Source organism: Miscanthus floridulus, chromosome 5, assembly GCF_019320115.1.
Source record: "Miscanthus floridulus cultivar M001 chromosome 5, ASM1932011v1, whole genome shotgun sequence".
In the NCBI taxonomy this organism is placed as follows: Eukaryota; Viridiplantae; Streptophyta; class Magnoliopsida; order Poales; family Poaceae; genus Miscanthus; species Miscanthus floridulus.
This window is the reverse complement of record NC_089584.1, coordinates 133,531,827-133,556,365: the sequence shown is the minus strand read 5'-3', so window position 1 is coordinate 133,556,365 and position 24,539 is coordinate 133,531,827. Positions and strand designations below refer to the sequence as shown.

The 24,539-nt window shown below is 46.2% G+C and overlaps 1 protein-coding gene across 1 annotated transcript; it reads right to left on the bottom strand.

Annotated features, from left to right (window-relative positions):
- Positions 1-756: 756 nt before the first annotated feature.
- LOC136450851 (protein NRT1/ PTR FAMILY 5.10-like) lies at positions 757-24,483 on the bottom strand. Its single transcript, XM_066451493.1, has 4 exons — positions 24,194-24,483; positions 23,881-24,098; positions 1,770-2,248; positions 757-1,668 (listed from the first exon to the last, which is right to left on the bottom strand). Exons 1-4 carry the CDS (start codon positions 24,297-24,299, stop codon positions 900-902), a joined length of 1,572 nt encoding a protein of 523 aa, XP_066307590.1. The 5' UTR covers positions 24,300-24,483; the 3' UTR covers positions 757-899.
- Positions 24,484-24,539: the final 56 nt, after the last annotated feature.

Here is a 24,539-nt window from a genome sequence, read left to right as displayed (position 1 = left end):
TACAATAATGGGCTTATAGCCAAGATAATGCTGATGTGGAGGAGAGAAGAGAAGAGAGAGATGAGAGCTTGGCTCTCAGAGCAAGTCCAATAATAGAGCCAAGTGTTTGTCTATTAACCAAGTTGTAAGAGTCAAGTTATGCAATAATGGTATGCTATTTGTCTCTAAGAAACTTTTTTTATTGTTATTTCCACCCATGCTCCATCTTCTCTTTTGTAATCCTTCTCGCATTCATTTAATGTATGGGCCCATCAATGTTTATGCTTCCGTGTCCAGCTTAGTTATTTGTATGTGAGCCAAGCTCTCCTCTCTTCTCTCCTCCACATCGGTATTTGTTTGGCTATAAGCCATTATTATACTTGCTCTCATGCGAGCAGCAAGCTGGGCATGAAAGCATATGGATTAGTGGGCCCAACTAGCGAGTTTTGTGAGGAGGATTAGAAAAGAGAATTTTTTTAAGATAAACAGAAGACACTTATTGTATAACTTGTCTTTTATAACTTAATTATTAGCCAAGCAATTGGCTCTATTATTGACTTTGCACTAAAAAGATAGAACAAGGAACCATCACCAACTTAGCTGAAATCTCCTGAGTCCTGTCCCAAGCCATCATTTTGTCGTTATGTCCTTGATTCTGACTATATATTGTAATAAAATTATGTTTTTTTAACTGAAAAGAACCTTATTGATACTTATCTTTGTTTACTGAAAAGAATACTAATTTGCAATGTGAGCCTGTTGTTCCTCTGCACTCTGTTTAGTGAACTTTTCTCCTGAAACTTTGTATAGCGAATAGAATCCATGTTCTATCATCTTGCTATTAATTCTTATGAAACACGCTAGAAAAAAAAAGATAAATCAAATTAATTCTTTTAACATACGCAATGTATTTCACAGATTCATAGCTCGGCTTTGTTTGTGTAGACGTATTGATTTGCGATATGCAAGAACGCGGCTACCTCCAGAGCCGCGAGCCCTGCGAGGAGCCCGTAGAAGTAGTCGAGGTGCGCTCGGTTGAGATTGTCGGAGAACCAGCTCTCACCCTTGCTTCTCGTGGCCCAGTCGACCACGGACACAAGCATGCCGCTGGCGTAGCTTCCCACACCAAAGATGCTCAGGCACAGCGCGAGCCCGACGCTGCGGAGAGTGTCGGGCACCTGGTCGTAGAAGAACTCCTCGAGACCAACCTTACCCAGCACTTCGGCGAGGCCCATGAGAACGTACTGCGGAATCATCCACCACAGGCTCATCGGCACAGCCACGTCCGGCCGGTCGACCAGGCCCGCGTCTCTGGCCACGCGGAGCCGCCTGACTTCCACGAGCGCCGCGACGACCATGGCGACGCAGGACGTGGCCATGCTGGCGCCGATGCGCTGGAGCATCGTGATGCCCGCGGCGTGCCCGGTCAGGCGCCTCGCGAGGGGCACAATGACGCGGTCATATAACGGGAGCATGACGATGAAGGTGACATTGATCAAGCACTGGAGCGCAGCGGGCGGCACGACGAGGCCCGTCGTCGTGCCAAGGTGTCTGTCCAATGTGCTGGCTTGCTTGGTGAACAGAGTCGACACTTGCGAGTAGATGGCCGTGAAGACAAAGCTCGTCAACCATATCGGGAGCAGCTTAGCTATGAGTCCGCCCTGCTCAGGTTGTGGAGGTAGAAGCAGCCTGCACAAGTCAAGAAGCTCCGTCAGGACAAGACGCCTCTGTCTGTGATGTTGACTTACACGTACCTGCAATACAACGGAAACGTGTTTGCTCGTGTTCACCTTTCATCAGTTGGAGTGATGGTGTCCTTTCGACGGAAGACCCTCGCGCCCAACGCCTGCACGGTCACAGCGAACGTGCTGCCATCAACGGGTCGTTGCTTGGCACGGTACGTCCGCGTGCCAAGTAAGAAGACGGCAAGGCATATTGCCAACGCGGTCCAGCACGCGCCGAAACCCACGGTCCAGCCGGCGTTGTCCTGGACGTAGCTCAGCCCGGCCGTCGCAATGGCGTAGCCCCAGGACATGGAGAAGTGGAACCAGTTGAAGTAGGAGCTCCGGAACGCGGGCGCGCTGGGTTCGCCGCTGTCGCTAGGCGTGAACTGGTCCGCGCCAAAGGCTTCCCCGCATGGCCCGTAGAAGCCTTGCGCCAGAGCCAGCAGGTACAGCGCGACGTAGAAGACGGTGAGCCGTGCAGGAGACGCGGACGGCGGCGAGCTCGCGGTTGGCATCATGGATGAGGCCGTTAGCATTCCCAAGCTCTGTACGTAATCATTGAAGTATGGTAGAAGAGGGTCAATTGTCAAACATAATGGCTGATTTCAGGATTACAACTACAGAAACGCTCTAACCTAAGCGTTCGCCGGACTCTCCACTCACTCTCTGTGCCCCCCGCGCCGCGCCCACCCGCCCTCTGCGCCACCGACGCCCGTGCCGCCCCCACCTATAGCGCTATGTGCCCGCCGTCCTGCTCCGCGTTGCTTGTGAGCTTCGTGCCTCCGACGAGCACACCGGTGACCTCCACGCGCCACCCACCCGCCCTCTGCGCCACTGCCGCCCATGCCACCCCCACACCCACTATTTGTGCATCGCCGCCCAACTCCACGTTGCCGGCGAGCTTTGCGCCACCGGCGAGCACACCGATGACCTCCACGTGCCGACGAGCCTCCATTCGCCGAAACAGCAAGGTGATGTTTGTGCTAAAAGTGCATGTTGCAAACGTATGTTTTAAGTGTTTCAGAAGTATGTTGCAAGTGTTTTATAACGATATTACAAAAGTAGATCGGGATGTTGCACATATTACAATGGTTATACACGTATGTTTCAAGTGTATGTTCTAAATGTTTCATCTGTATCAGATATATGTTGCAAATGTTTTCATCTGTATGTTTCAAAGTTGATCTAGACGTTGCATATACATGCATGTTGCACACATATACTTCAAGTGTTTCAGGTGTTTCATACGTCTGCTGTAAGTATTTCATCTGAATGTTGCATATGTTTGCAATGCCTTTCAAGTGCTTTCTAGGTGTTTTGCAAGTCTTTCATCTGAATGTTGCATATGTTTACAATGGCTTTCAAGTGTTTTGCAAGTGTTTCAAAGATATGTTTTAAGTGTTTCAGCTATTTTTGAACGTAAGTTGCAAGTGTTTAATTTGAGTGTTGCACATGTTGCAATGGAGTCCACTTGTCGCAGCCACCTGTTGTAGCTGCTGGGTGACATCCAATGATGTGGGCCCGCTGCTGGGGCGTCGCCGAGCAGGTGCAGATAGGCACGTAAAAAACCGAGCATAAGCATGAGGGCCCACGTGGTAGAGCCCGCTAAAAACAGTTGCTGCAAGCTCCTTCTCTTACGCGCGCGGCAGCGTCCGACAACTATGATCCCAGAGTAGGAATTTCCGTGTTCCAGGACGTGCAAGTAAAAATTCCGACATGACAATAACTGACATCTCTGATCTCCCTCTGAGAGTATTGAAAACCTATAATCTTTTAAACAACAAATTGGAAACGTGGTACTACCCCAGTCCTAATATGTCTACTTTTGGTTTTGTCTTAAATAAAACTATTTTAGTTTAATCAAATTTGTAGGAAAAATATTTAAAATCTATTACACCAAATATGTACACTGCCAAAATTTATTTGATCATTAATCTAATAATACTTTGTGGTGTCTAGATGGTATTTTCTCCTATAAGTTTGGTCAAAATGAATATAATTTGACTTAAAAACAAATCTAGAACAGCTATCTTACGAAAAGGAGGAAGTATTAAAGCTGAATGAATGTGTGAGATTTCAACTTCTGGTAGAGAGACTATGTGACCTAGATGCACGCATTCAACAAGTTTATGCACATTCAACAAATCTAGATGATATTGAAACAAATCTAGAATAGCTATATTATGAAACGGAGGAAGTATTAAAGCTGAATGAATGTGTGAGCTTTCAACTTCAAGCAGAGAGAGTATGTGACCTAGACGCCCGCATTCACCAAGTTCATATGTCCATCACATTTCTTAACTTGTTGGGCCAAAATGATAGTCATAAAAATTGCGGTATGGAGGGTGTGCAATTTACTCTAGGAGCAGTTGTCCATCATAAGATAGATGTATGCACCTATACTCACCGTGTGCTCAGAGTGAGTATTACAGTGCCTAGTCAGCTAGCTGAGAGTCTGTCCACGCCACAGAAATCCGATGTGGCAGAAAGAGAAAAGCAGAGATAATTGGACGGACGCGTACTCTTTGCTGAGCTAAAACACAATAAACGAGGAAAAGGGCTCATCTAGCATGATGCGGGCACGGGACTAGTGCTTCATCCTCCGCCCACCTCGCTCTTGATCCCGTGCGCCGGTTGCACCGCGATGGGCAACTGTCCACCAAATCTTCTCGTGCCGCTTAACATATCGTGTCCAAATTGAGTCCCTGCTCTAAATCTAAGTCACCCAGACCAAATCGAAGGATGAATATATAGTCCCAAATCCATGCCCAACGCCGGCAATCCCTTTCACGTATGGATCCGGTGCCTTGTTTCAAATTTCCACCACCAATGTCCTCCGCAGCATGGTAGCTCGCCAGCTCGGAAGGCAACAACCATTGAGGACTCCAACCAAACGTGGTAGGTATGCTGCCTTCTTACCCAATGCACGCGAGCCGTTTCAGATACGAGCACGCAACCTCTTCTTCCTTGGTTCTTCTTTCTCGGGTCTTCTTCTTCCTCACCAGCCTCGCCCCAGCCCAATGCCCAAGCCACAGGCGACCTCACCGCCTGACGCCCACCCCTCCGTTCCGTCCCCGTCCTTCCCTAATCCTAATCGAAGAGTTCACCAGTGACTCCTCGCCCCTGCCTCCGACTCCTCTCAGTGTTTGATGACCGGCAACCCATCACGGGGGTATCCGGGACGGTGTTCGAAGGGCTTCGGCGTACGCAGAACTTGACGGTAAACATAAAGAGATGAACGATTTATACTGGTTCGGGCCCTTTTATCGAGTAATAGCCTTTACGTACAGTCGACGTGTAGCCTTTTGCGTTGGATTGATTGTATGATTGTTAGGGTTACAAGGGGGTGCACCATACCTCTCTTTGTATAGAGGAGAGGGTAAGGACACGTATCTAGTCCTAGTCGGTTACAAGAGAAAAGTCTTAGTTCTATTACAGAATCTAGCTTTCATAGTAAACCGACTAAGTCTATCTAGAATAGAATAGTTTGAAGTCCACGCCACCTTGTCTCGCGTCCTTCAACAAATTGTGGACCCTCCCAGGGCCTATCCAAGTAGTACCCCCGTGGGGAACCCCTAGGACCCTGGTCCGTCAAGCCCCCAAGCGTGTCATAGTTTAACTCAGAAGCCTTCTTGTTCCTACTGATCTTGCCGAGGAGAAACAAGCGTAGTCCGAGTGCTTTCGTGAGTGGAGCCATGAGGTGCTCTGTAAAGCCTCCAGGTGACGTGCACTTTTCAGAAAAGTGCACTCACTGAGTGTAGCCCCCGAGCCTCTTGATGTTTGCAAAACAAAGAGTTAGAGGGTCTAAAAACATCCGTAGAGGATATTTACCCTGCAGCCCCTGAGCCTGTGTCCGAGTACTTGTACTCGAGACAAGGATCTGAAAAGAATATACTCGAGGATGAGAGTGTCAACAAAAATTATTGCCCTGTCTGCTTGTACATAAGCATGTAAGACATGTCAAAGTCACATACAAAGCTTTAGTACAGTTGGTCCAAAGATGCTCAGAATATTCAGAGGAATATGCCATCAAAGGTGCTATCGGGTGTACTGTGACTTGACATGTGCTGAGAAAAGGTCGTCTGTACACTGAAAAAGGTGTAGTGGGACGCATTGTACCCTTGTAGAGTAGCACGAGAGCCTGTGTAGAAGTCAGTAGCTTGTCCGTGTATTCTACATGAATCCAGTCCATAGACCACACCAAGACGCCTATAAAACCCTCCTGGCGAGCACTTGAACCTCAGTTATAGAAGAAGCAAAGTGACTCAGAGTTTGAAGCTTGCAAATATGGTGGTGAGCGAAGTTGACCAGGCCCCGGGAGTACTCTGTTGGTATAACCAAGAGCTGTAGTGTCTAGAAGAACTCTTGTGAGAGGGTTTAGAGGTAGGCTAAATCCGTAGTTGTGCATAGTAGAGTAGCTTGGAGCTGCAACTATAAGAGGTCTTGTGATGGCTGGTAGGGTGGCACATCCAGCAGTCCCATATCAGTTCTTCTAGGGTGCCTATCGATGTCTATCCTTGAAGAGTTGTAAGTATAGATGGCGTCGGCTGGGTGGCAAGATGTGCGAGTAGCTCATCCTTCATACCAGCCAGTAGGCTTCCTCTTACAGTAACTATGCTCCCAAGGGTAGTTGCCCAACAAATGTTTGTAGTCGGACACACTGCACTTTTGTAATCTACCTAGATGCATTACTCTTCTCCTTTTGGATCTAGGTGCATCGGGTCTGAAAGTACCTACTGAGAAGCACTTAGAGTATGAATACTCTGTTTTATCTGAGTAGGTGTTGTCTTTCTTATTGACTGAAAAAATCTTGTATCCGATACTTGTACCTCTCTAAATAAATAGTCGCTCATTATTCTGAGTGGTCTTGAATCTTGTAAAGTGTGCAACTTTGTGTCTATTGAACTGTTGTTGAATAAAAAATCTTCATTTGAGTACTGCAATGTTTAGTGCATACTGTCAAGCGATTGTCCGAGTACTGCATCAATCATCCGAGTACTTCACGATGTGGCCATGTAGATAACGATCGTAGCGTGGTAGGTACTCGGAAGGAGTGAATCTAAAGGATAAGTCTAAACACATTGTGACGCATTGGAAATCCTGAAAAGACGTGCAACCGTCGTATCAACCGCGTAGCCGCATTAAAATGGAAGGGAAACCGAAATGTTGCGCCCGTTGGTGTGATTATCGGGCCACAACACGGTGAAAACCCTATAAAAAGGGAACCATTCATGTGCATCATCTTCCTCTGCTCCATTTGATTTCTGCCTAAGCCCCCGAGCCACTGTGAGCGCTGCCAATCTAGCATCTTGAAACCCTAGATCTGTAAAAAGCTCTACATGATGGGTAAGGGTAAGAACTCGAGCACCGCCGCCAAGAAAGTCACCGAGAAGAGGGTGTTGGAGGTGCCGGAGATGACCGCCGCTGCTCAGATCTAGCCAAAGCCGGTCACGAAGCCAAAGCATCTCTTGAAGCTCCATGAATAGGATTATCTACCGGAGCAAAAACTTAGGGAATGGAAGGCGCCTGGAGAGCACCGTATTCCTAATCTTGAGCCAGGTGAGATTGTTCTTTTTGTGCCATTCATCTAGCATGGGTTAGGGTTTCCTGCAACTCCTTTTTGCAAGGGTTTTTGCACTATTATGGTATAACCCTGAATTATCTTAACCCTAACTCCATCCTGCATCTTTCAATTTTTGTTCATCTCTATGAAACTTTCCTTGGCATCCCCCATCTATCACTCTTTTCCGCTACTTTTTCAAACCGAAACCACACCCGGACGCCACAAATGCAAGTGTTTTGGGGGTGCTGGTATTCAATTCCGCATGGGGAGCAAGAACGAGTATATCCACTATACCCTGGTGGATTCTGTAAAGAATTGGAGGGCCGAGTGGTTTTATGCGGGGAACATGTGGCCCCCCTAGAGGTGCATAGCAACACCACACTGGTACCCAACAACCGCTGGGATAAAGAGACGCTGAGTGCGATGGAACTTTAAGGTATTCGTCCTTTCCTCAAGCAAATCCGAGCCATGAAGGACCAAGGCATTAGTGGAGTCAGAGTGGTTGCTAGCTTCATCAGGCGCCGAGTATAGCCTCTGCAGGAGAGGATACACTATGGGTTCGAGTACACTAGGCCAGAGGACCCTACCCGAGTAACCACTGATGAACTGACGGAAGATGAAGTTCTAGAGAGAATTCAGAACGTGCTTGCGTCGCTACAGTTGATACCACACCAGTACCCAGATCGTGATCATCATAATCCTCCAGCCACTGTAAGTATATTGACATTGTAGTCTATAAATATCTTAATATTATGAAAAACTGACTCCTGTGTGTTGATGCAGGAGTTCGAGTGGAATTTCAATGATTTGCCTGCCCGTCCTTCGTGTCCCGATTCTAGAGGAGTTGGCGGAAGCGGAGCGGCATCCGGCGGAGCGAACGAAGGGAGCACCGCCTCCGCCATCCCTGTGGACTAGGAAGTCAGGGGCAAATCTGAAGGGAGCCCAGATGTCGTCATAGTCCAGGCAAACCTAAGTGCCAGGCAAGGAGCCGCTGGTGGGAAACGGTCGTTGGAGGCCGAAGTTGCCGTCGGGAACGGGGCAGTGCCGAAGAGGCCCATTCGAGCCTGCACACTGAGACAAGGTAAAAGATGTCTGAACTATCTCTATGTAGTCTAAATTTTACCTTGTGCTAAATCCAATTCGTAAACAGCTACTGCACATGAGGCTGTGGAGGAGCAGCCGGAAGAGGAGGAAGACACCTCATTTTCTGTCAGATAGTAAGTATTATTTCTGAGTAAAATTCTGTTACTGAATTTTGACATAGGTATACTTGGTGACGTTTATTTGCTCTTGGCAGGATGCCACCACCATGCCTATTGAGCATCCGGGTGCCAACTTAGGGTGACGGGATCACACATGGACTGGATGCTAGCACTGCGAGTCATCAGGAGGACTCAGTGCTGTTAACAACTGTATCAATCCTGGAGCTGGGTGGATCGTTTAGTGGTATATCACTAGGGAAACCCACCCTAAAGAAGAGATCTAGTGCCAAGTAAGTGTCGAAGTTTCCTCTGTATGTTACTTCATTCCTAGGACATCGCTTGACTGCTACTTATACCAGGGTAAAAAAGACACTGAGTACCTAGGCGCAGAGTGAAGAGCCCTAGGTTGAAGAGAACCTATGTACTGATGGTGACTGGGTGGAAAAAGGCTAGGCAAGCGGGCCTGTGTCTCCACCCAGGGCCACTAAGACACCACAAGCGCAGGGTCTGACGTCCATTGATGGTGAAGCAGAGCAACCTGCGTACTGTAGAGGATGTGGATGTGCAGTAGCAACAGGTAGTTGTGCCTGTTCATGATGAAACGCACCAGTCGTCGGGGCCAGAGCCTATGGAGGCTACTACTAATGAAGCTGTGTGGAGCATGAGGGATGACTCAAGCGCCGCTACACCGAGTGCTTCGGCCCCAAATATGCCGACAATAAGCGCTTAGCTAGCGGAGGAGGATGACGTCATCCTAGTTACCAGACCGGGTACCTAGCTCTGGGCATATAGTTCAGAGTTCGTTGGGTTGATGAGGTTGTGGTCCGTGCTGCTGAACTAAGCTTCTATCTTCGACGGCCAATTGAGGGTAAGTAAATGCATTTTGTCATTCCCTGCTGTAAATATCATCCAAATTCTCATTCCAAAAATAGTCGTATGCTCAGGGTATGGAGCTGATGGCCTCTGTCAGGGTCCAGGAAGCCTAGACAGAGCTCACCAGGTTGAAGGAGGAGTAGGCCAAGAAGGTGACCGGGTGAATGTCCATGCAAAAATAGCATAAAGAGACTCTCTACATCCTTCGGGCTCAAATTGGTGAAGCTGAGCGCCAAAAGGCGGCCGCTGAGACTAGGAAGAATGACGCCTTTGATTCTTTGTTGAAGATGACAGAGAAGGTCGAGCTCTTTGATACCAAACTGAAAGGTAAGAGAACTATATGACTTCCCTGCAACTCTTGAATGTAGTACTCAATGATCATGATGATGAACGTGTATGGTCCTTTTTACAGAAGAGCAGATCAGAACCCGGCGGTTGGAAGGCGAGGTGAAGGAGCTAAATGAAGCCCTGAGAACCAAGCAGAATCAAACCAAAGAGGTAACTAAATGATTGAGTGAAGAACTCGCTCGAGCTAAGCTGATAAATGGGGAGATGATCATGATCTGATGCAGGCTCAGTAACCGACATGAAGGCCCAGCTGGAGAGAGCATAGTCGGAGCGGAACACAATCTAGGAAGCTATGAAGCCACTCGCCCTACTCTTCCATAGGCTAGAAGACGATGAAAACAGTGGGTGGATATAGTGAAAGAAATCCCCGATTGCTTTGAGAGCTATGTGCGTGAAGCCGCCAAGGTCTATGTTCAGAATGTACTCGGTATGCTCCAAGTGCTATACCCGGCTGTGGACCTCCATTAGGTGACCACAGACTATGATGATGAATGCCATCTTGCTACTATGGGGAGAGCTGAGGAGGAACTCAACGGACTCGCAACCACCATAACAGATGAATTAGACCTTAGGATGGAGAAGCCTGATGAATAGGCTATGTAAGTTTTGAAAAAACTTATTAAGCATGTGTGCCGGTAGGCACATTATAAGAAACAATGTTCTTTTGCTTGCATAGGCTGTTAGTTGAATGAAAAAACTTAGCCTGTAAGTAATGCATCTTGTTGTGGTACTTAAATGCTAAAGACGGTTTATTCCAGCTAACTTGTCCTTGCAAAGTTAGCATCTTTTAGGCCTGGTAATCTTTAGAGTAAGATTATAGTCTACTTAGGCTGTAAGTTTGTCTTGTGGAGTCCTTTAGAAAGGCGCATAAGACTGAGTAGCCAGGTAAAAAGTGATCAACATAGTCGCTATGATTAGAATCATGTTAGACCCTTTCGTCGATGTTAAGTGCCCGAAGTCATTTGTTCAAGAAACCCTTATAACAATTGTTTGATGTTAGGATCCTATCCCGTAGCCAATGAATTAGGTTACTTGCTTCTAGGAATCACCCTACCTAGGATGACATGCAATAGTTAAACTAAATGTCGATAATTGGCTCTTGGCCAAGGAGATGTAAGCCATCCGAGTAGGAGGCATATCTCATAGAATATAGCCTAATACTCGGTATACAGAATAAGAATTGTGTGTCAAATAATTTTATCATATTGAGAGATGTGTAGCTGTGTAATTAGTCCGCTATATATCTCATATATGATGTAACAAAGGCTGCAACAAAGAGAGACAACTGAAAAATTGTGTATCTTGCACAAAAGTAAATAGACAAATTCATCCAGCGAAGAACATTACTCTATATTTAACAAAGAATCTTAAGTACAGAAGTTAGAACATTGAACTTACTTAAACATGAAAAATACTTAATAATATTAAGCATAAAATCACTGTAGCTTATCGATGTTTCAGGAGTTAGGCACAGGATCGCCATCCTCTGTGATTAACTCGAAGGAGCCTGGCTGAGTAACTTTGGAGACGATAAAAGGGCCTTTCTAGGGGCTAAGTAGCTTGTGTCACCTCAAGGTATTCTGGATATGCTTGAGGACTAAATCTCCGACTTGAAAGGTATGGAGGCACACGTTCTTGTCATAGTGACGTCGTAGGCCTTGCAGACTAGAAGAGTGCGTTAAGCTTGATTTCTTTGGCACTATCAATTTCTAGCCACCGAGTTTCGTCTGCTTTGCCTTTATTGTACTGTTCAACCCCCGGGAGAATTCCATATCAAATCTGCTGGCAAGATGGCTTCTGAGCCATAAACCAGGAAAAAGGGAGAGTACCATGTCGCTTTGCTTTGTTGAGTGCGTAGTCCCCAAACTACCTTGGGTAACTCGTATATCCACTTGCCACCATAGTCTTTAAGCTCGTTGAATAGCCTGGGTTTTAGTCTAGCTAGAAGTAGCCCGTTAGCCCGCTCTACTTGGCCGTTCGCTTGAGAATGAGCTATGGAAGCATAGTTGATGCTGATGCCGCAATTTTGAGCCCGACTTCTGAACTCGATAGCTGTAAAAGGTGAGCCGAGATCAGTGATGATCCGATTGGGCATACAAAACTGGTACATAATATCCTGCATGAACTTGACTGCCTTTATAGCGTTGAATTTGATGAGTGGCTTGTACTCTATCCACTTAGTGAACTTGTCGATAGCCATGTAGATGTACTCAAAACCACCCGGTGCTCATTTGAGAGGTCCAACCATGTTGAGCCCCCAGCACAAAAAAGGCCATGATGGAGGGATGCAGATAAGGTTGTGAGCTGGGACGTGGGCTTGCTTGGCAAAGAATTGACAGCCCTTGCAGTGTCGCACTAACTCTTCTGCATCTTTCAGTGCTGTAGGCCAACAATACTCAGATCTAAAAGCCTTGCCAACTAAGGTCCTGGAGGCTAAGTGGTTGCCACAACACCCAAAGTGAATTTCCTCCAAAAATTTCTGTCCTTCTTCAGGTGCAATGCATTTGAAGAGAATACCAGATGATGTGCCCCGTTGGTAGAGCCTGTCTCTAACTAAGACGTAATTCTTGCTTCTACACATGATCTGCTCTGCTTCTACCTTATCGTCAGGCAACTTATGGTCTCGGATGTAATCAATAAATACTTGTGTCTATACCGGGTTGACCACTAGTACCTAGACATCAGGAGTTAGAGTATCGGTGGATGTGGAGGTTTCTTGTTTGATTGAAGGGACTTGGAGTTCCTGAACAAACACATTAGGGGGTACCTAGGCTCTATCTGATCCCAATTTAGCCAAAACATCAGCCGCAACGTTGAGATCTCGCATAACATGGAGGATTTCTAGACCTTGGAAGTGTTTCTCAAGTTTACGGACTTCTGCGCAGTAAGCGTCCATGGTCTCCTTGGTGCAGTCCCAATCCTTGATGACCTGGTTGATGACCATCGAGGAGTCGCCATAGATGAGCAAACTCTTGATGCCAAGTGAGACTGCTACTCGAAGGCCGTGAAGGAGGGCCTCGTACTTGGCTTCATTGTTGGTAGCAGACCAAAGTATTTATAGGACATATTTAAGCTGCTTTCCATCTAGAGATATGAAGAGAACACCAGCGCCTATGCCTCCTAGCTTGAGGGAACCATCGAAATGCATCTTCCAATGATCGAGGATAACTGTCAGAGTAGTCTGCTGGTCTTTAGTCCACTCGGCTATAAAATTAGCCAAGACTTGAGATTTGATGGCCTTGCGGGAGACAAACTCGATGTTTTGAGCTCCTAGTTCGATTGACCACTTGGATATGCGTCCTGTTACATCCTGATTATGTAGGACATCACCAAGTGGAAAGTCGGATACCACTGTTACCTTGTATTCATCAAAGTAGTGGCGTAGCTTGTGTGAAGTTATCAAGAGGGCATAGAGGAGCTTTTGTACATGTGGGTACTTGGCCTTAGATTCTGATAGCACCTCACTAATATAATAGACAGGTCATTGTAACTTATATACGTGCCCTTCTTCAGCCCGCTCCACGACTATTACCGTGCTAACTACCATAGTAGTGGCTACAATGTAGAGTAGGAGTGGTTCATGTCTCCTAGGTGGGGTAAGTATTGGAGAGGTGGACAAGTACTATTTGAGCTTCTAGAAGGCTTTGTCAGCTTCAGCTGTCCACTCAAACTTGCCCGACTTTTTCAACAACTTGAAGAAGGGCAAACCTTTCTCCCCGAGTCACGAGATGAAACGATTGAGGGCAGCCATGCACCCTGTCAGTTTCTGAACATCTTTGACGCAGTGAGGTTGAGTCATCTGAGTGATTGCTTGAATCTATTTTGTGCTAGCTTCGATACCCCGATGGCTCATGAGGAAACCCAATAGTAATTCAAAAGAAACTCCAAACACACACTTTATTGGGTTAAGCTTCCACTTGTATTTTACGAAGACTGTCAAAGGTTTGCTTCAAGACTGCGATCAGAGTAGAAGGGTCCTTGGTCTTAACGACAACATCATCCACATAGGCTTCTACATTATGACCGATTTGTTCGCTTAGACATGCCTGGATAGCCCATTGATTGGTTGCACCGGCGTTTTTTTAACCTGAAGGACATGGTCGTGTAACAGTAGGCAACAAACAAAGTGATGAAGGATGTCTTGCTCTGATCTTCTTTTCGGAGGGCAATCTGATGGTAACCCGAGTAGCATCAAGAAAGGATAAAAGAGCTGACCCGGCCGTAGAGTCTATGATCTGATCAGTGCGAGGTAAACCAAAGGGATCTTTTGGGTAGTGTTTGTTGATGCACATGCGCCACTCTTTCGAGTTCTTCTGGATGAATACAGGATTGGCTAGTGAGTCAGGGTGAACTATTTCCCTAATGAACCCGGCTACCAATAGCTTGGTGATTTTATTCTTGATTGCTGCTTTCTTATCTGGTGAGAACCATCATAGATGTTGCTTGACTGGCTTTGAGCTGGGGTTTAAATCCAATTTGTGCTCAGCCAACTCTCTCGAAACACCTGGCATATCAGTTGGCTTCCATGCGAAGATATCTTTGTTTTCCCTGAGAAAGTTGGTGAGCGTGAGTTCCTATTCTTTGGAGAGGTGGACATCTTTGTTTTCCCTGAGAAAGTTGGTGAGCGTGAGTTCCTATTCTTTGGAGAGGTGGATGCTGATGATAGTCATCTTAGAGGGATCACCAGTACCTAGGTCAATCTCGATGGTATCTGTCTTAGAGGGTGGTGCAATGATTCCTGCCTTCTTAGTCGGAATCTCCATGTCTTCTAGCTTAGTCTTCATAGGCTTGCTGTGTTCTAGCTGTAATCTAGATGGCTTCCGTGTCACAGCCATATGAGCGCTTGAGGTCACCTCAGAAGGAGAGTACGCCATTGGGACCCAGCATCTTAAGCAAGAGGTACGGGCAACCATGAATTTGGCCAAGGCAGGTCGACCGAAGATAGCATGGTATGATGATTCAAAGTCAGTCACCTCGAACTTGATGAACTCCATTCAAAAATTATTTGGGTTGCCAAACGTTATCGGGAGCGTGATCTGTCCGGGTGGCATGGTAGCCTTGCTGGGTACTATCCCATAGAAAGGAACATAAGTGAGGGTGAGTAGGCTGGTAAAGTCTAGGCCTATCTTCTTTAGCGTATCTGCAAATATTATATTCAATCCTGCGCCGCCATAGATTAGGACCTTCGGGACTATCATGCCAACTATTGTTGGACCCAAGACAAGTGGATAGTGGCCAGCGTTAGTCATGCTAGTCCATTGATCTTTTCTAGAAAATTGGATTGGGTACTCGAACCAATTAAGGTACTTTGGTGTTGAGGGCTCTCCTGCCATGATGTCTCGAAGGACCAACTTTAATGAGCGCTTGTTTGATGAAGTGGGTAGCCCCACAAAGATTACTTCAATTTGGCCCTTAGACTGTTGAAAGCCAGGGTCAGGGTTGTTGTCTCTATCTTTGTTGCTATCAGCTTTACCCTTGCCCTTGTTGCTTTTGGCGTAGAAACCCAGTTTTTTGAGTTGTCTGCACTCAGCCGTCGTGTGCTTGGCGTTCTTATGGAAAGGGCAGGGTAAATTCTTGAGGTATTCAAACTTCTTGTTATTTTTGTTAGACTTCTTGGACCTATCCATGGAAGCAAGGGTGTTGTTGGGTCCTCTCTTTCCGCTGGGCTGACCACTCTGATTGCTTCTAGGGTCATAACCTCTGTCTTGTTGGCCGCATGGGAATCGTTCACGAGTACGCTCTTGAGATGCAATCATCTTCTATAATGTACGCTTAAATTCCTCGACGGTCTCTGGATTATCATCGCAGAATTTTTCAAACTACCACTTGTATTTGATCCCATTGGCAAAGTGATCTATCACCTCCCTATCTATGATATCATAGACTTGGGCTTGTAACTCAACAAAGCTGCAATAATATTGCTAGAAGGTTTCATCTGGTTTCTGCTTGTAAGCTCTAAGCTCGTCTTGAGTACTTGGGTGGGTGAGGACGCCACAAAAAAATTCACAGAATTTGCGCTGAAGCTGTCCCCAAGTATCAATGGAGTTGGCTCATAGCTTATCAAACCAGGCGAGAGGCACAACGTCAAGTGCCATAGGAAAATGTAACACTTTGATGACATCATTGCCACCTGCCAACTCGATGGACTGAGAGTAGATGCGCAACCATTAGTTGGGTTCTGCCTTCCTGTCATACTTGGTATGGTTGGATAGCTTGAATTTGTAGGGAAGCCGAACAGAGAGTAGTCTGTTAGAGAAACATGGGAACCTGTTCGGTGAGATGATGGCCTCTCTATACTTGGACTCGCCTCTGCCTTCCCTGTTACTATACTAGTGCCCTTGATAGGATGACTATGCGGCACCATGATTCCTGTTTTGGTTACCCTGTGGCCCTAGATGGGAGTGGGCTAGTACCCGTTGTTCTCCTCCTTGGTTACCCTGTGGTCCCAGACGAGAGTGGGCTGGTGCCCACGCCTCTGGTCCTTGGAAAGGATTAGCTTGGGATGTCACTTTTGCAGCCTACATCTGAAGGGCTATGGATTCTAGAATGACTTTGAGTCTTTGCGGATCTAGAGTAGTGTTTTCTATGGCCGCCATCTCTTCTACCAGGGTGTAGACATTGGCATAGGGTGTAGTGAAGACCCAGTGGCCAGCTACTTCCATAAACTCAGGCTCAAGGTTACATGATGTAGAGGCTCTGACGGCATCACGGTCTTGGAGCTATTGTTCTGCTTTTTCATCCTGTAGACGATGTTCATATGCTGCCTCTACAGCCAAGCGCCATCATTCAACGTCTTGACAAGCCGACTAATACCGCGGCCACTCTTCCTTGTGGTGTTAGGTGCAATTGCACTGGGCCTGTCGAGCACTGTTCTTCTTTTCCATAGCCATCTTCTGCTCATCCATCTCTCCGTTGGGTGGCGTAGTGTTCGGGGAGATGTTGGACAAGGTTTCTTCTCCATCTTGGATATATGGTGAGTTAGGCATAGGGATCTGAGGTTGTTGGCCAGCCATAAAGACTTCTCTAGAGTACCTCATGGCCGAGTGAGATCCAGATTCTACAGTCATTGTGATGTCCAAGATCTCTGTAGAATCATGATCATTGTTGTCCGCTGAAAGAGTTTTGCTGTTCTGATAAGGCAAGAGTTCTACCATGCCGACTAGACGAGATGGATCTGTTAAAGAAGTGTCGGGTCGAGCACCCAGCCAATGGACGATGCCTCCTTCGGGTGTGGTGGATAGAACCAAACCTCTCTAGGCACCCATAAGAGGGATCTCTTGCTCAGACTGCACGAGGTAGCTGATTGTATCTTGATAGATTGAAGCTGAGTTCTTGAGTCCAAGTGAAAAATGAACTGGGTCTTCATGTTGGACTTCAGATGGGATTTATAGCCCAGACAAGGGTGATGTGTCTGAGCAGGAGTCATGGTTGATGGTGACCTCCTGAGTTTGAGCTGGATCAGAGATTGAGAGGTGCGAAAACTTCTTGGTGAGTTGATCCAGTGTGGTCATCAAGACATTTGGTGAAACTTGAGGCACCGAGATCTCCATGAGACAACTTTAGAGCTTGTCATTGTCATATGTCTTGTAGATCCAGGAGCCGAAGATGAAGGTGATACCCACTGAGAAAATCATGTCGTCGAGGTCCGCCAAGCTCTCGATCACGAAGTCACCGAAAGCCCCTACCTGATGCGCTAGCTGTCGGTGTTTGATGACCGGCAACCCATCATAGGGGTACCCAGGATGGTGTACGAAGGGCTTCAGCGTATGCAGAACTTGACGGTAAATGCAAAGAGATGAATGATTTATACTGGTCTGGGCCCTCTTGTCGAGTAATAGCCTTTACGTTCAGTTAGTGTATAGCCTTTTGTGTTGAATTGATTGTATGATTGTTAGGGTTACAAGGGGGTGCACCGTACCTCTATATAGGGGAGAGGGTAAGGGCATGTATCTAGTGCTAGTCGGTTACAATAGAAGAGTCCTAGTCCTATTATAGAATATAGCTTTCATAGTAAGCTGACTAAGTCGATCTTTAATAGCTTGAAGTCCACGCCACCATGTCTTGTGTTCTTCAATAGATCATGGGCCATCCCATGGCCCATCTAAGTAGTACCCCCATGGGGAACCCCTAGGACCCTGGTCTATCAACTCTGGCCAAGCGGATGTCTCCCGCCATCGCTCAGTGGCGCCCCGATGCCACCGTCGGGCTAGCCGCTAACCTAGGTCCCTCCTTTTAAGGCCGCTAGCCATGGATGCCTGCAAAAACTGAAACTCTAACCCATCGTCGACACCTCATCCACCGCCCCGGCCACCGTTCTGTAACACCCTCGGTGTTACACCGTAAATCATTTACTAAAACATATCATGAGCATCATGTTATGTGTTAATGCATGTAATAGAGTGTGTAGATCAATTTCTGTAACTCAAAACGATCAACAGAAATGTGAAACGAAAGTTGATTCGATAGTCATGTTATATCACTTAGGGTTTAAAACCAATTTTTATTAAGCAAAAATGCTATAGAACATGTATGTGATATGTAAATAAAGTTTGAAGTACAAACTTTGTAGATGACAGTGAAATACTTGTGGTCGAAAAATGATATTACTAGCTAATATTTCCACTAGCTTAGAAATCACAAATGGAAATCAAATTCAGCTCTAAAACTTAGAAATTTTCAAGTCTGCCAACTGTTAGACACTGCTATGTTTAGCAATTTATGATGAGAGATTGGGTTAAGGAGTGATGTAGTGTTATAGCTTGATTTGGTAATCTCATGTGCCATCTTGAGCATGGTGAAGACAGTTTAGGTTTAGGAGCAACCGTTTGGTCGTGTTGAGCGCATCAAAATTCATGCGCGTTACCGGTTTCAGGCTGGTTGGTCGCATGGCCACGATCACCATGCTCGGGCTCTCAGCATTGTTGTGTTGGTCACACGTGCGCGTGTGCATGCGCGTGTTGCTGTGTGGCTGGCCGTGGCTGCCTCTGGCTTGGCCATGGCTCAGCTGCCGCTGGCCCACCGCGCGGAGTCGCTGCTGTTGCCACCTGCCTCATCCCATGCTACCCTACCAATGTGTCGTCGCATTGTCATCGCGTCCGTGCTGGTCCGATGCATCTCTGCGCTGTTGCCGGCCCTGTGCACGTCGTCTCTGCCGCGTGCACGTGGGCGAGCCGCCGTCACCATGCCATTTATGGCACTACGACGCGCAGGCCATGCCGATTGGATGCGCGCACACGTTGTCCGTAGCGTCGGCGCATGGGCCTCCCGTGCTCGCCGCTCGTGTCCCACCAAGGCATGGACGAGCCAAGCCCACCTACCGTGCCGTCTCTCTCTTTTCCTCTTTCTCCCTCTATTTTCTGCCACCGTCGCGCCGTGTCTTGGTGAAGCCAGAGAGCGAGCACCTCTCATCAATTCCTCATGCTCGCGTCTCTGCCTTCACGCCCCCTCTCTAGCCGACCCCACCCCGCCTTGACTCGCGTCACGCCGAGCTCCAATTTTGGAGCTTTGCCCGCCGCCATGCTGTTAAGCCCGTCACCGCCCGCGCCGTGGCCAACCTCCACCACTTCATCCTGCGCCAATTCCTCTACACCACTAGCTAGCCTTGGCTCCCTCTGCACCACTAGAGTGCACATGGCCAGCCTCGCTCAGGTCATCTCCGGCTGAGCCGGCTTCTCAGTAAGGTCACTGGTGAGTTGTCGTTGCTCACCCACTACTCCTACCGTCTTGTTGTTGCTGCGGCTCACCTAAATGCTGCCACCATTATCGTAGGATGCCCGCCACCGTGGAGAGGTCCTTCTATGGCTTCCCGGCTCGTGCAACCGCCGCCCATCGTCTTGCGTCGAACCCTAGGTGAGTGTCGACCTCGTAGACAGGTCAGCGGGTGTCCCATGTGGCCGGCGTAAGCGCCAGTGCCACCGCTCGCCATGCTGGAGCGCGCAGCGATGGCCAAGGACCTTACCGTTGAAAAGAGGAGAAAGATCCAAGGGTTCCGTTGCAAAGTCGCTGTCTATAAAAATAGTAACGTGGATTGTTGGTTGTTTTGCTCATAGTCCAGAGGCGTTTTTGCAAGAGTGCCGGCGTGCGTGGGCTTCCTCGCCGTGGGCCGCCTCCGCGCGTGGGCCGCGCCTCGCCTATGGGCCGCATTGAGCCGAAAGCAATTTACCTTTTTCGTGGAGAATAGAAATAGCTTTTTATTTGTATTTCTGAGCTGAACTTTGGTAAATCATATAAAATCATGTAGGTATCCAAAAATTGTAAAACCAATTTTGTTAAGTTTTTAAAATTGTGCTCTATCTGTTAGTGTATTTACTTCATATATATACTTGTCGATGCCAGGAGCTATTAAATCATTTGAGAGTGCTTAATATTATTAGGTTAAATATTATAGGAATTTTTGTGGCAAAATGATGATAGCTTTAGCTTTGAAAATTTTATAGTAGCTTCATGGTATTATTATGTGCTCACTGTAATTTTTATAGCTTTAGAATAGACTTAACATAAGGGTAGTTAAACGCTCTTTGTTTCAAATATACATTAAATCATTAGTAGAAATAAAGATATATCCTTCATTTATAAAGTTAGGTGTTTGTTAGTTGAACTCAACACTTTACTTGATGAAGATGATAGTTAGCTTAGTATCTTAGTCATTAGAGCTAGCTTAGTAGTTTACCATGTGTATTCTTAATTTAGGAGCTGTTGTTGCTAAAATACTAAGTGTTGCATCATCATCGCATGTATGTAGAGAACGAGTTAGCGGAGATCGTGATCATCGGAGACCACGAGTTCGAGGAGGTGATCGAGGAGTATGAGGAGGAGATCCTCGTGTAGGAGAAGGTCCCGGAGCCGCCATTGATTGACTGAGCTGACACCGCGCCTACCCAAGGCAAGCCCCGGTGCATAACCCTTATTTTGAATGATCACTAGATATATATATATATGATGTGTATTTACATTACAGGATTTATATTGAAACTACATGCATAGATAACCTACCTATGAGTCCTACTAGGATAGGTCAAGTAGCTGCTATGCTTAGGCTATCGGTAGCATGAGTAATCTGTCGTTACTCGCAATAGGTGATTATTATTATCACTCTCTTGATAAAATGGTGAAAGGAAATGGAGACTGGGCAGAGATATGATACGGGTATTTGTGGTGTAAGAGGTTGTGTCCCACTGTCAACGGGGCATAGCTTGGTTACACTATTTTCCCTGTCCATGTCGGTTAAGGACCGGCTGTTGCATTAGATTCTAGTCAGGTCATAGACTTATTATCCTGAGCACATACTAGTTTATGGTAGCAGGAAAGGCTCGTTGCTCTCTTATCGTGGGTTCTGGCTCTTTCTGGACCGACTTATTGGAGGCGGAGATGGTGGAGGTCTAAGCACCACACTGAGTCTGGGACATGTGTGGGGGCTTGGAGTCCAAGTTTGAACGGGACCTAGACCCCTTGACAGGAGAGTCCAGGTTGGTCCTGCTTGTACCTGGGATACAAGTGGGGCATGTGTTTTGGGGTACCCAGCTGGGCTACATTGGTCATGAATCGCCGTGTAATACGGTAGAACTTATCTATGATCTAGCATCGTAGTAAGAACTAGAAGATGAAAGGTGGTGAAATAGATCTGATTGCTCAACTCTTGCTTGAAAATAGAACAGGTGCTTACATAGAATGGTTAGCTAATGAACTAATCATGACTGCTAATAAAACATATACATAAGGATTCACTATTAGTAATGTTTTTTTATAAAAAGGAAACCCAGCAAACCATAAAGCTTATCATATCCTTTGGAGTCGGTAAATTATTCTCAATAGTCGGGTAAATCTTACGAGTACATTGTGTACTTAAGGTTTATTTACCCCTATTGCAGGTGCAGCTTGAGGAATGACTGTTGTGTGGAGGATTCTTCTGGTGAGCATAGACGGATTCTTGTATCTTATTGCTAGATGATTATTTTAATTTCGCTGTTTAAAATCCGCACTCTGAACTTGGAATTGTAATAATATATTTTCGAGAACTATTGTTGTATGAAATGGACTAAGTGATGTAAACTCGTTCTCATTATTGGATCATGGGTGAAAAACATGGATTGTTCGAGTTCTCCCTCAGGGTGTACTCGATGGAACCGTCCGATGTAGTTTACTTTCGGGGTGCTTAGTGTCTGGTGAGAGATGAGCATCTCCGGAAGCATGCTATTTCGAGCGGTTCTGCCACACGTTCCGCCCAACGTCCGCCCCCTCCCCTTTCGGATTTCACCGACGTCATCGCGAGTGCTCGCTTGGGGCAGCGACACATGCACGCCAAATAAGAATTTGGGGTACGTATGTGTTCTTGCCTACACATCTATACACTACTTGAAGTTAATCTATTACATAATCTCTAGAATATTTCTTTGTTTTGGTATGTATCGATGACATGGAATCATGTTTGTATTTGTATGTTTGGTGAAATGGCTAGAGAGTCGTAGCTTACTATATATGGATCCTAGATGATATTATGCACATACAAGCATTAAATATTATTATATTCTATATAGCTAACACAACAACATGTTTACTGCACGTGTTTTTGCTAATATTAACTTTAAGTAATATGGCATAGACTTAGAGCCAACAGCTCGCTAAATTATTAGCCTTGCTCTCAAACGCAAGTGAAGCTATTTGAGAAATCTGAAAACGTGCCTACCGAGCTACATACACCACTCACACACACTTGGTCCCCACTCCCCACTGAGGAATTTTCTCCGGTGACACCCGGGTGACCCAGACTAGAATGGAACCCGAGTGTGCCTTACAATGGGGGAGGTGTTGAGCTTGACCATCCCAAGAGCTCCTTAAAAGCCACTTACCAAATCATGGATTATTCCAGGTCGGGAAAAAGAGCAGGGCGACAAATTTTTGCCTTTCTCCAACAATTGCTAGTATTTTTGCTTAAAAAAAGATAGAGTCTACATCGGCCACTCGTCCTATAAGAGAGACTCTGGTAGAATCCTTACTTCTAATTTGAGAGCTCTCCTTACTTTAGAGGGCTTGAATTTTTCTTCTTTTTTTTTTGCATTTATGTGAGACTTTATGTTTGTAGTATGATTTAAAAACTAAACTTTGATGATAACAATTAGCAAATGTATAATAAACTGAAAAGAAATATTTCCAAAATGTGACATTTTTAATAATACTTTTATTTTCATGTAGATCTCTAAAGTTTGAGGATAGATTGCGGGACCTGATCTTTGTTTCTTTCAGAGCATCTCCAAAAGTCTTTCTTAAACTTATCTTCTGAATCACCATTTTAAAAGTCATTTGAATAAAAATAACTCTCTATGTTTTTTCACTCTCCAATAGCTTTTTTACATCCTGTGAGCACTCTAGAGAGACAGCTTTGCTTTCCATCTTTAACTAATTAAAAATCCAGAATAGAGGATGATAATATTAGAGGTCTAATTAAAGAAGTTGTTGGATGATATTGTTTTAACCAAAATATCTATTTTTGTCACTTTGGAAGGATATAAAAGACTCTTTGAGTTGCTCTATAAGGTTCCTATTGATTTCTGGCTTAAGGAGATCAACGCCCTCGTAAAATAACATTAATTAAGGACGGTTTATGCTATTTTCAGGGGACCACAATATATATAATGTTCACGTCTTAATAATGCAGACCCTCTTTATTGTGCCCAAAATTGCCAACTGCGAAGATAGAACGTTGATATTACCTTGTAAGGGCCAATTTCAAACTACCCTTGGGTTAAATATCAGTTCCTAACAAATATACACGAAAAAATCATTGCAAAATTTATCTATAAAAATCTGTTTAAAATTTCGATCATACTACTATATTGTTACTATACACCTCATAACCACTACAGTACACATGACAATGTGAAACGCTAGGAGGAATGGATAATGAGCTAACTGAATTTTTTTAGACTTTCTTCAAAATTAATATATTCTTATTTATTAGTAGGCTCAACTTCAAATTAATTAAGCTAAAACCGAGCCAAAATTAAATTTCATTTGAATCGACTAATTTTAATTTCAAAGAAAACAAATGTAATCGGATTAGTTTTAAAACCAGCCACCGACACAACTCAAGCAACTTTTTATCTAAGAAAACTCCCAACTGCAAGGTCCACCAATGCAACTTCACGAAGCAAGGAAGAGAAAGGCGAAGACGTTGGAGTTTGGAATGCAAACTGACCAGAAGATAGAGCACACAGGCGGCCAGGACCGCTCGATACCGGCCAAGTCGCGAGTCAGCAACGAGCGCGCCGACGAGCGGCAGCACGTTCACGGTCCCAGACCACGCGTTCACGCCGGCGGCCGCGGCAGCCGTGGACATGCCAAGTGGGCCGGTGAGGTACATGATCAAGTTGGCCGACACGCCGACGAACCCAATACGCTCAAAGAATCCCACCGCTGCATGGTAGTAGCAATAGCAACAGTGAAACGTGATGCAAACCTGCGGACGAACTAGGGAATTTGAACGATCGACTTGCAATCTGCATGATTACCGACGATGAAGAGGGCGGCACGCCAACCGCCACGGCCACCGCCGGGTTTGGAGGTGACGGGCAACGCTGGTCCGGGAAGAAGCTCGCCACCGCCGGACTCCATCATATCAGCCCTCCGGTCTCCGGAGGATCCCAGGATAGGAGCACCGAGCACATCAAGCCTGTTGCGCGCGGCTTTGTCGCGTGACTAATGGTCGCAGCACCGGTTGGTGGTGCGGGAGACCGGGACCGTGCAGCTGTGCAGGTGCTGCCGCTCGCGAACGCGTGGTCCGGGACCTATTACTGACGGGGACGACCACAGCTATGCAAACCATTAAACCAAGGTCGTCAGGACGCGTAAAGTCGT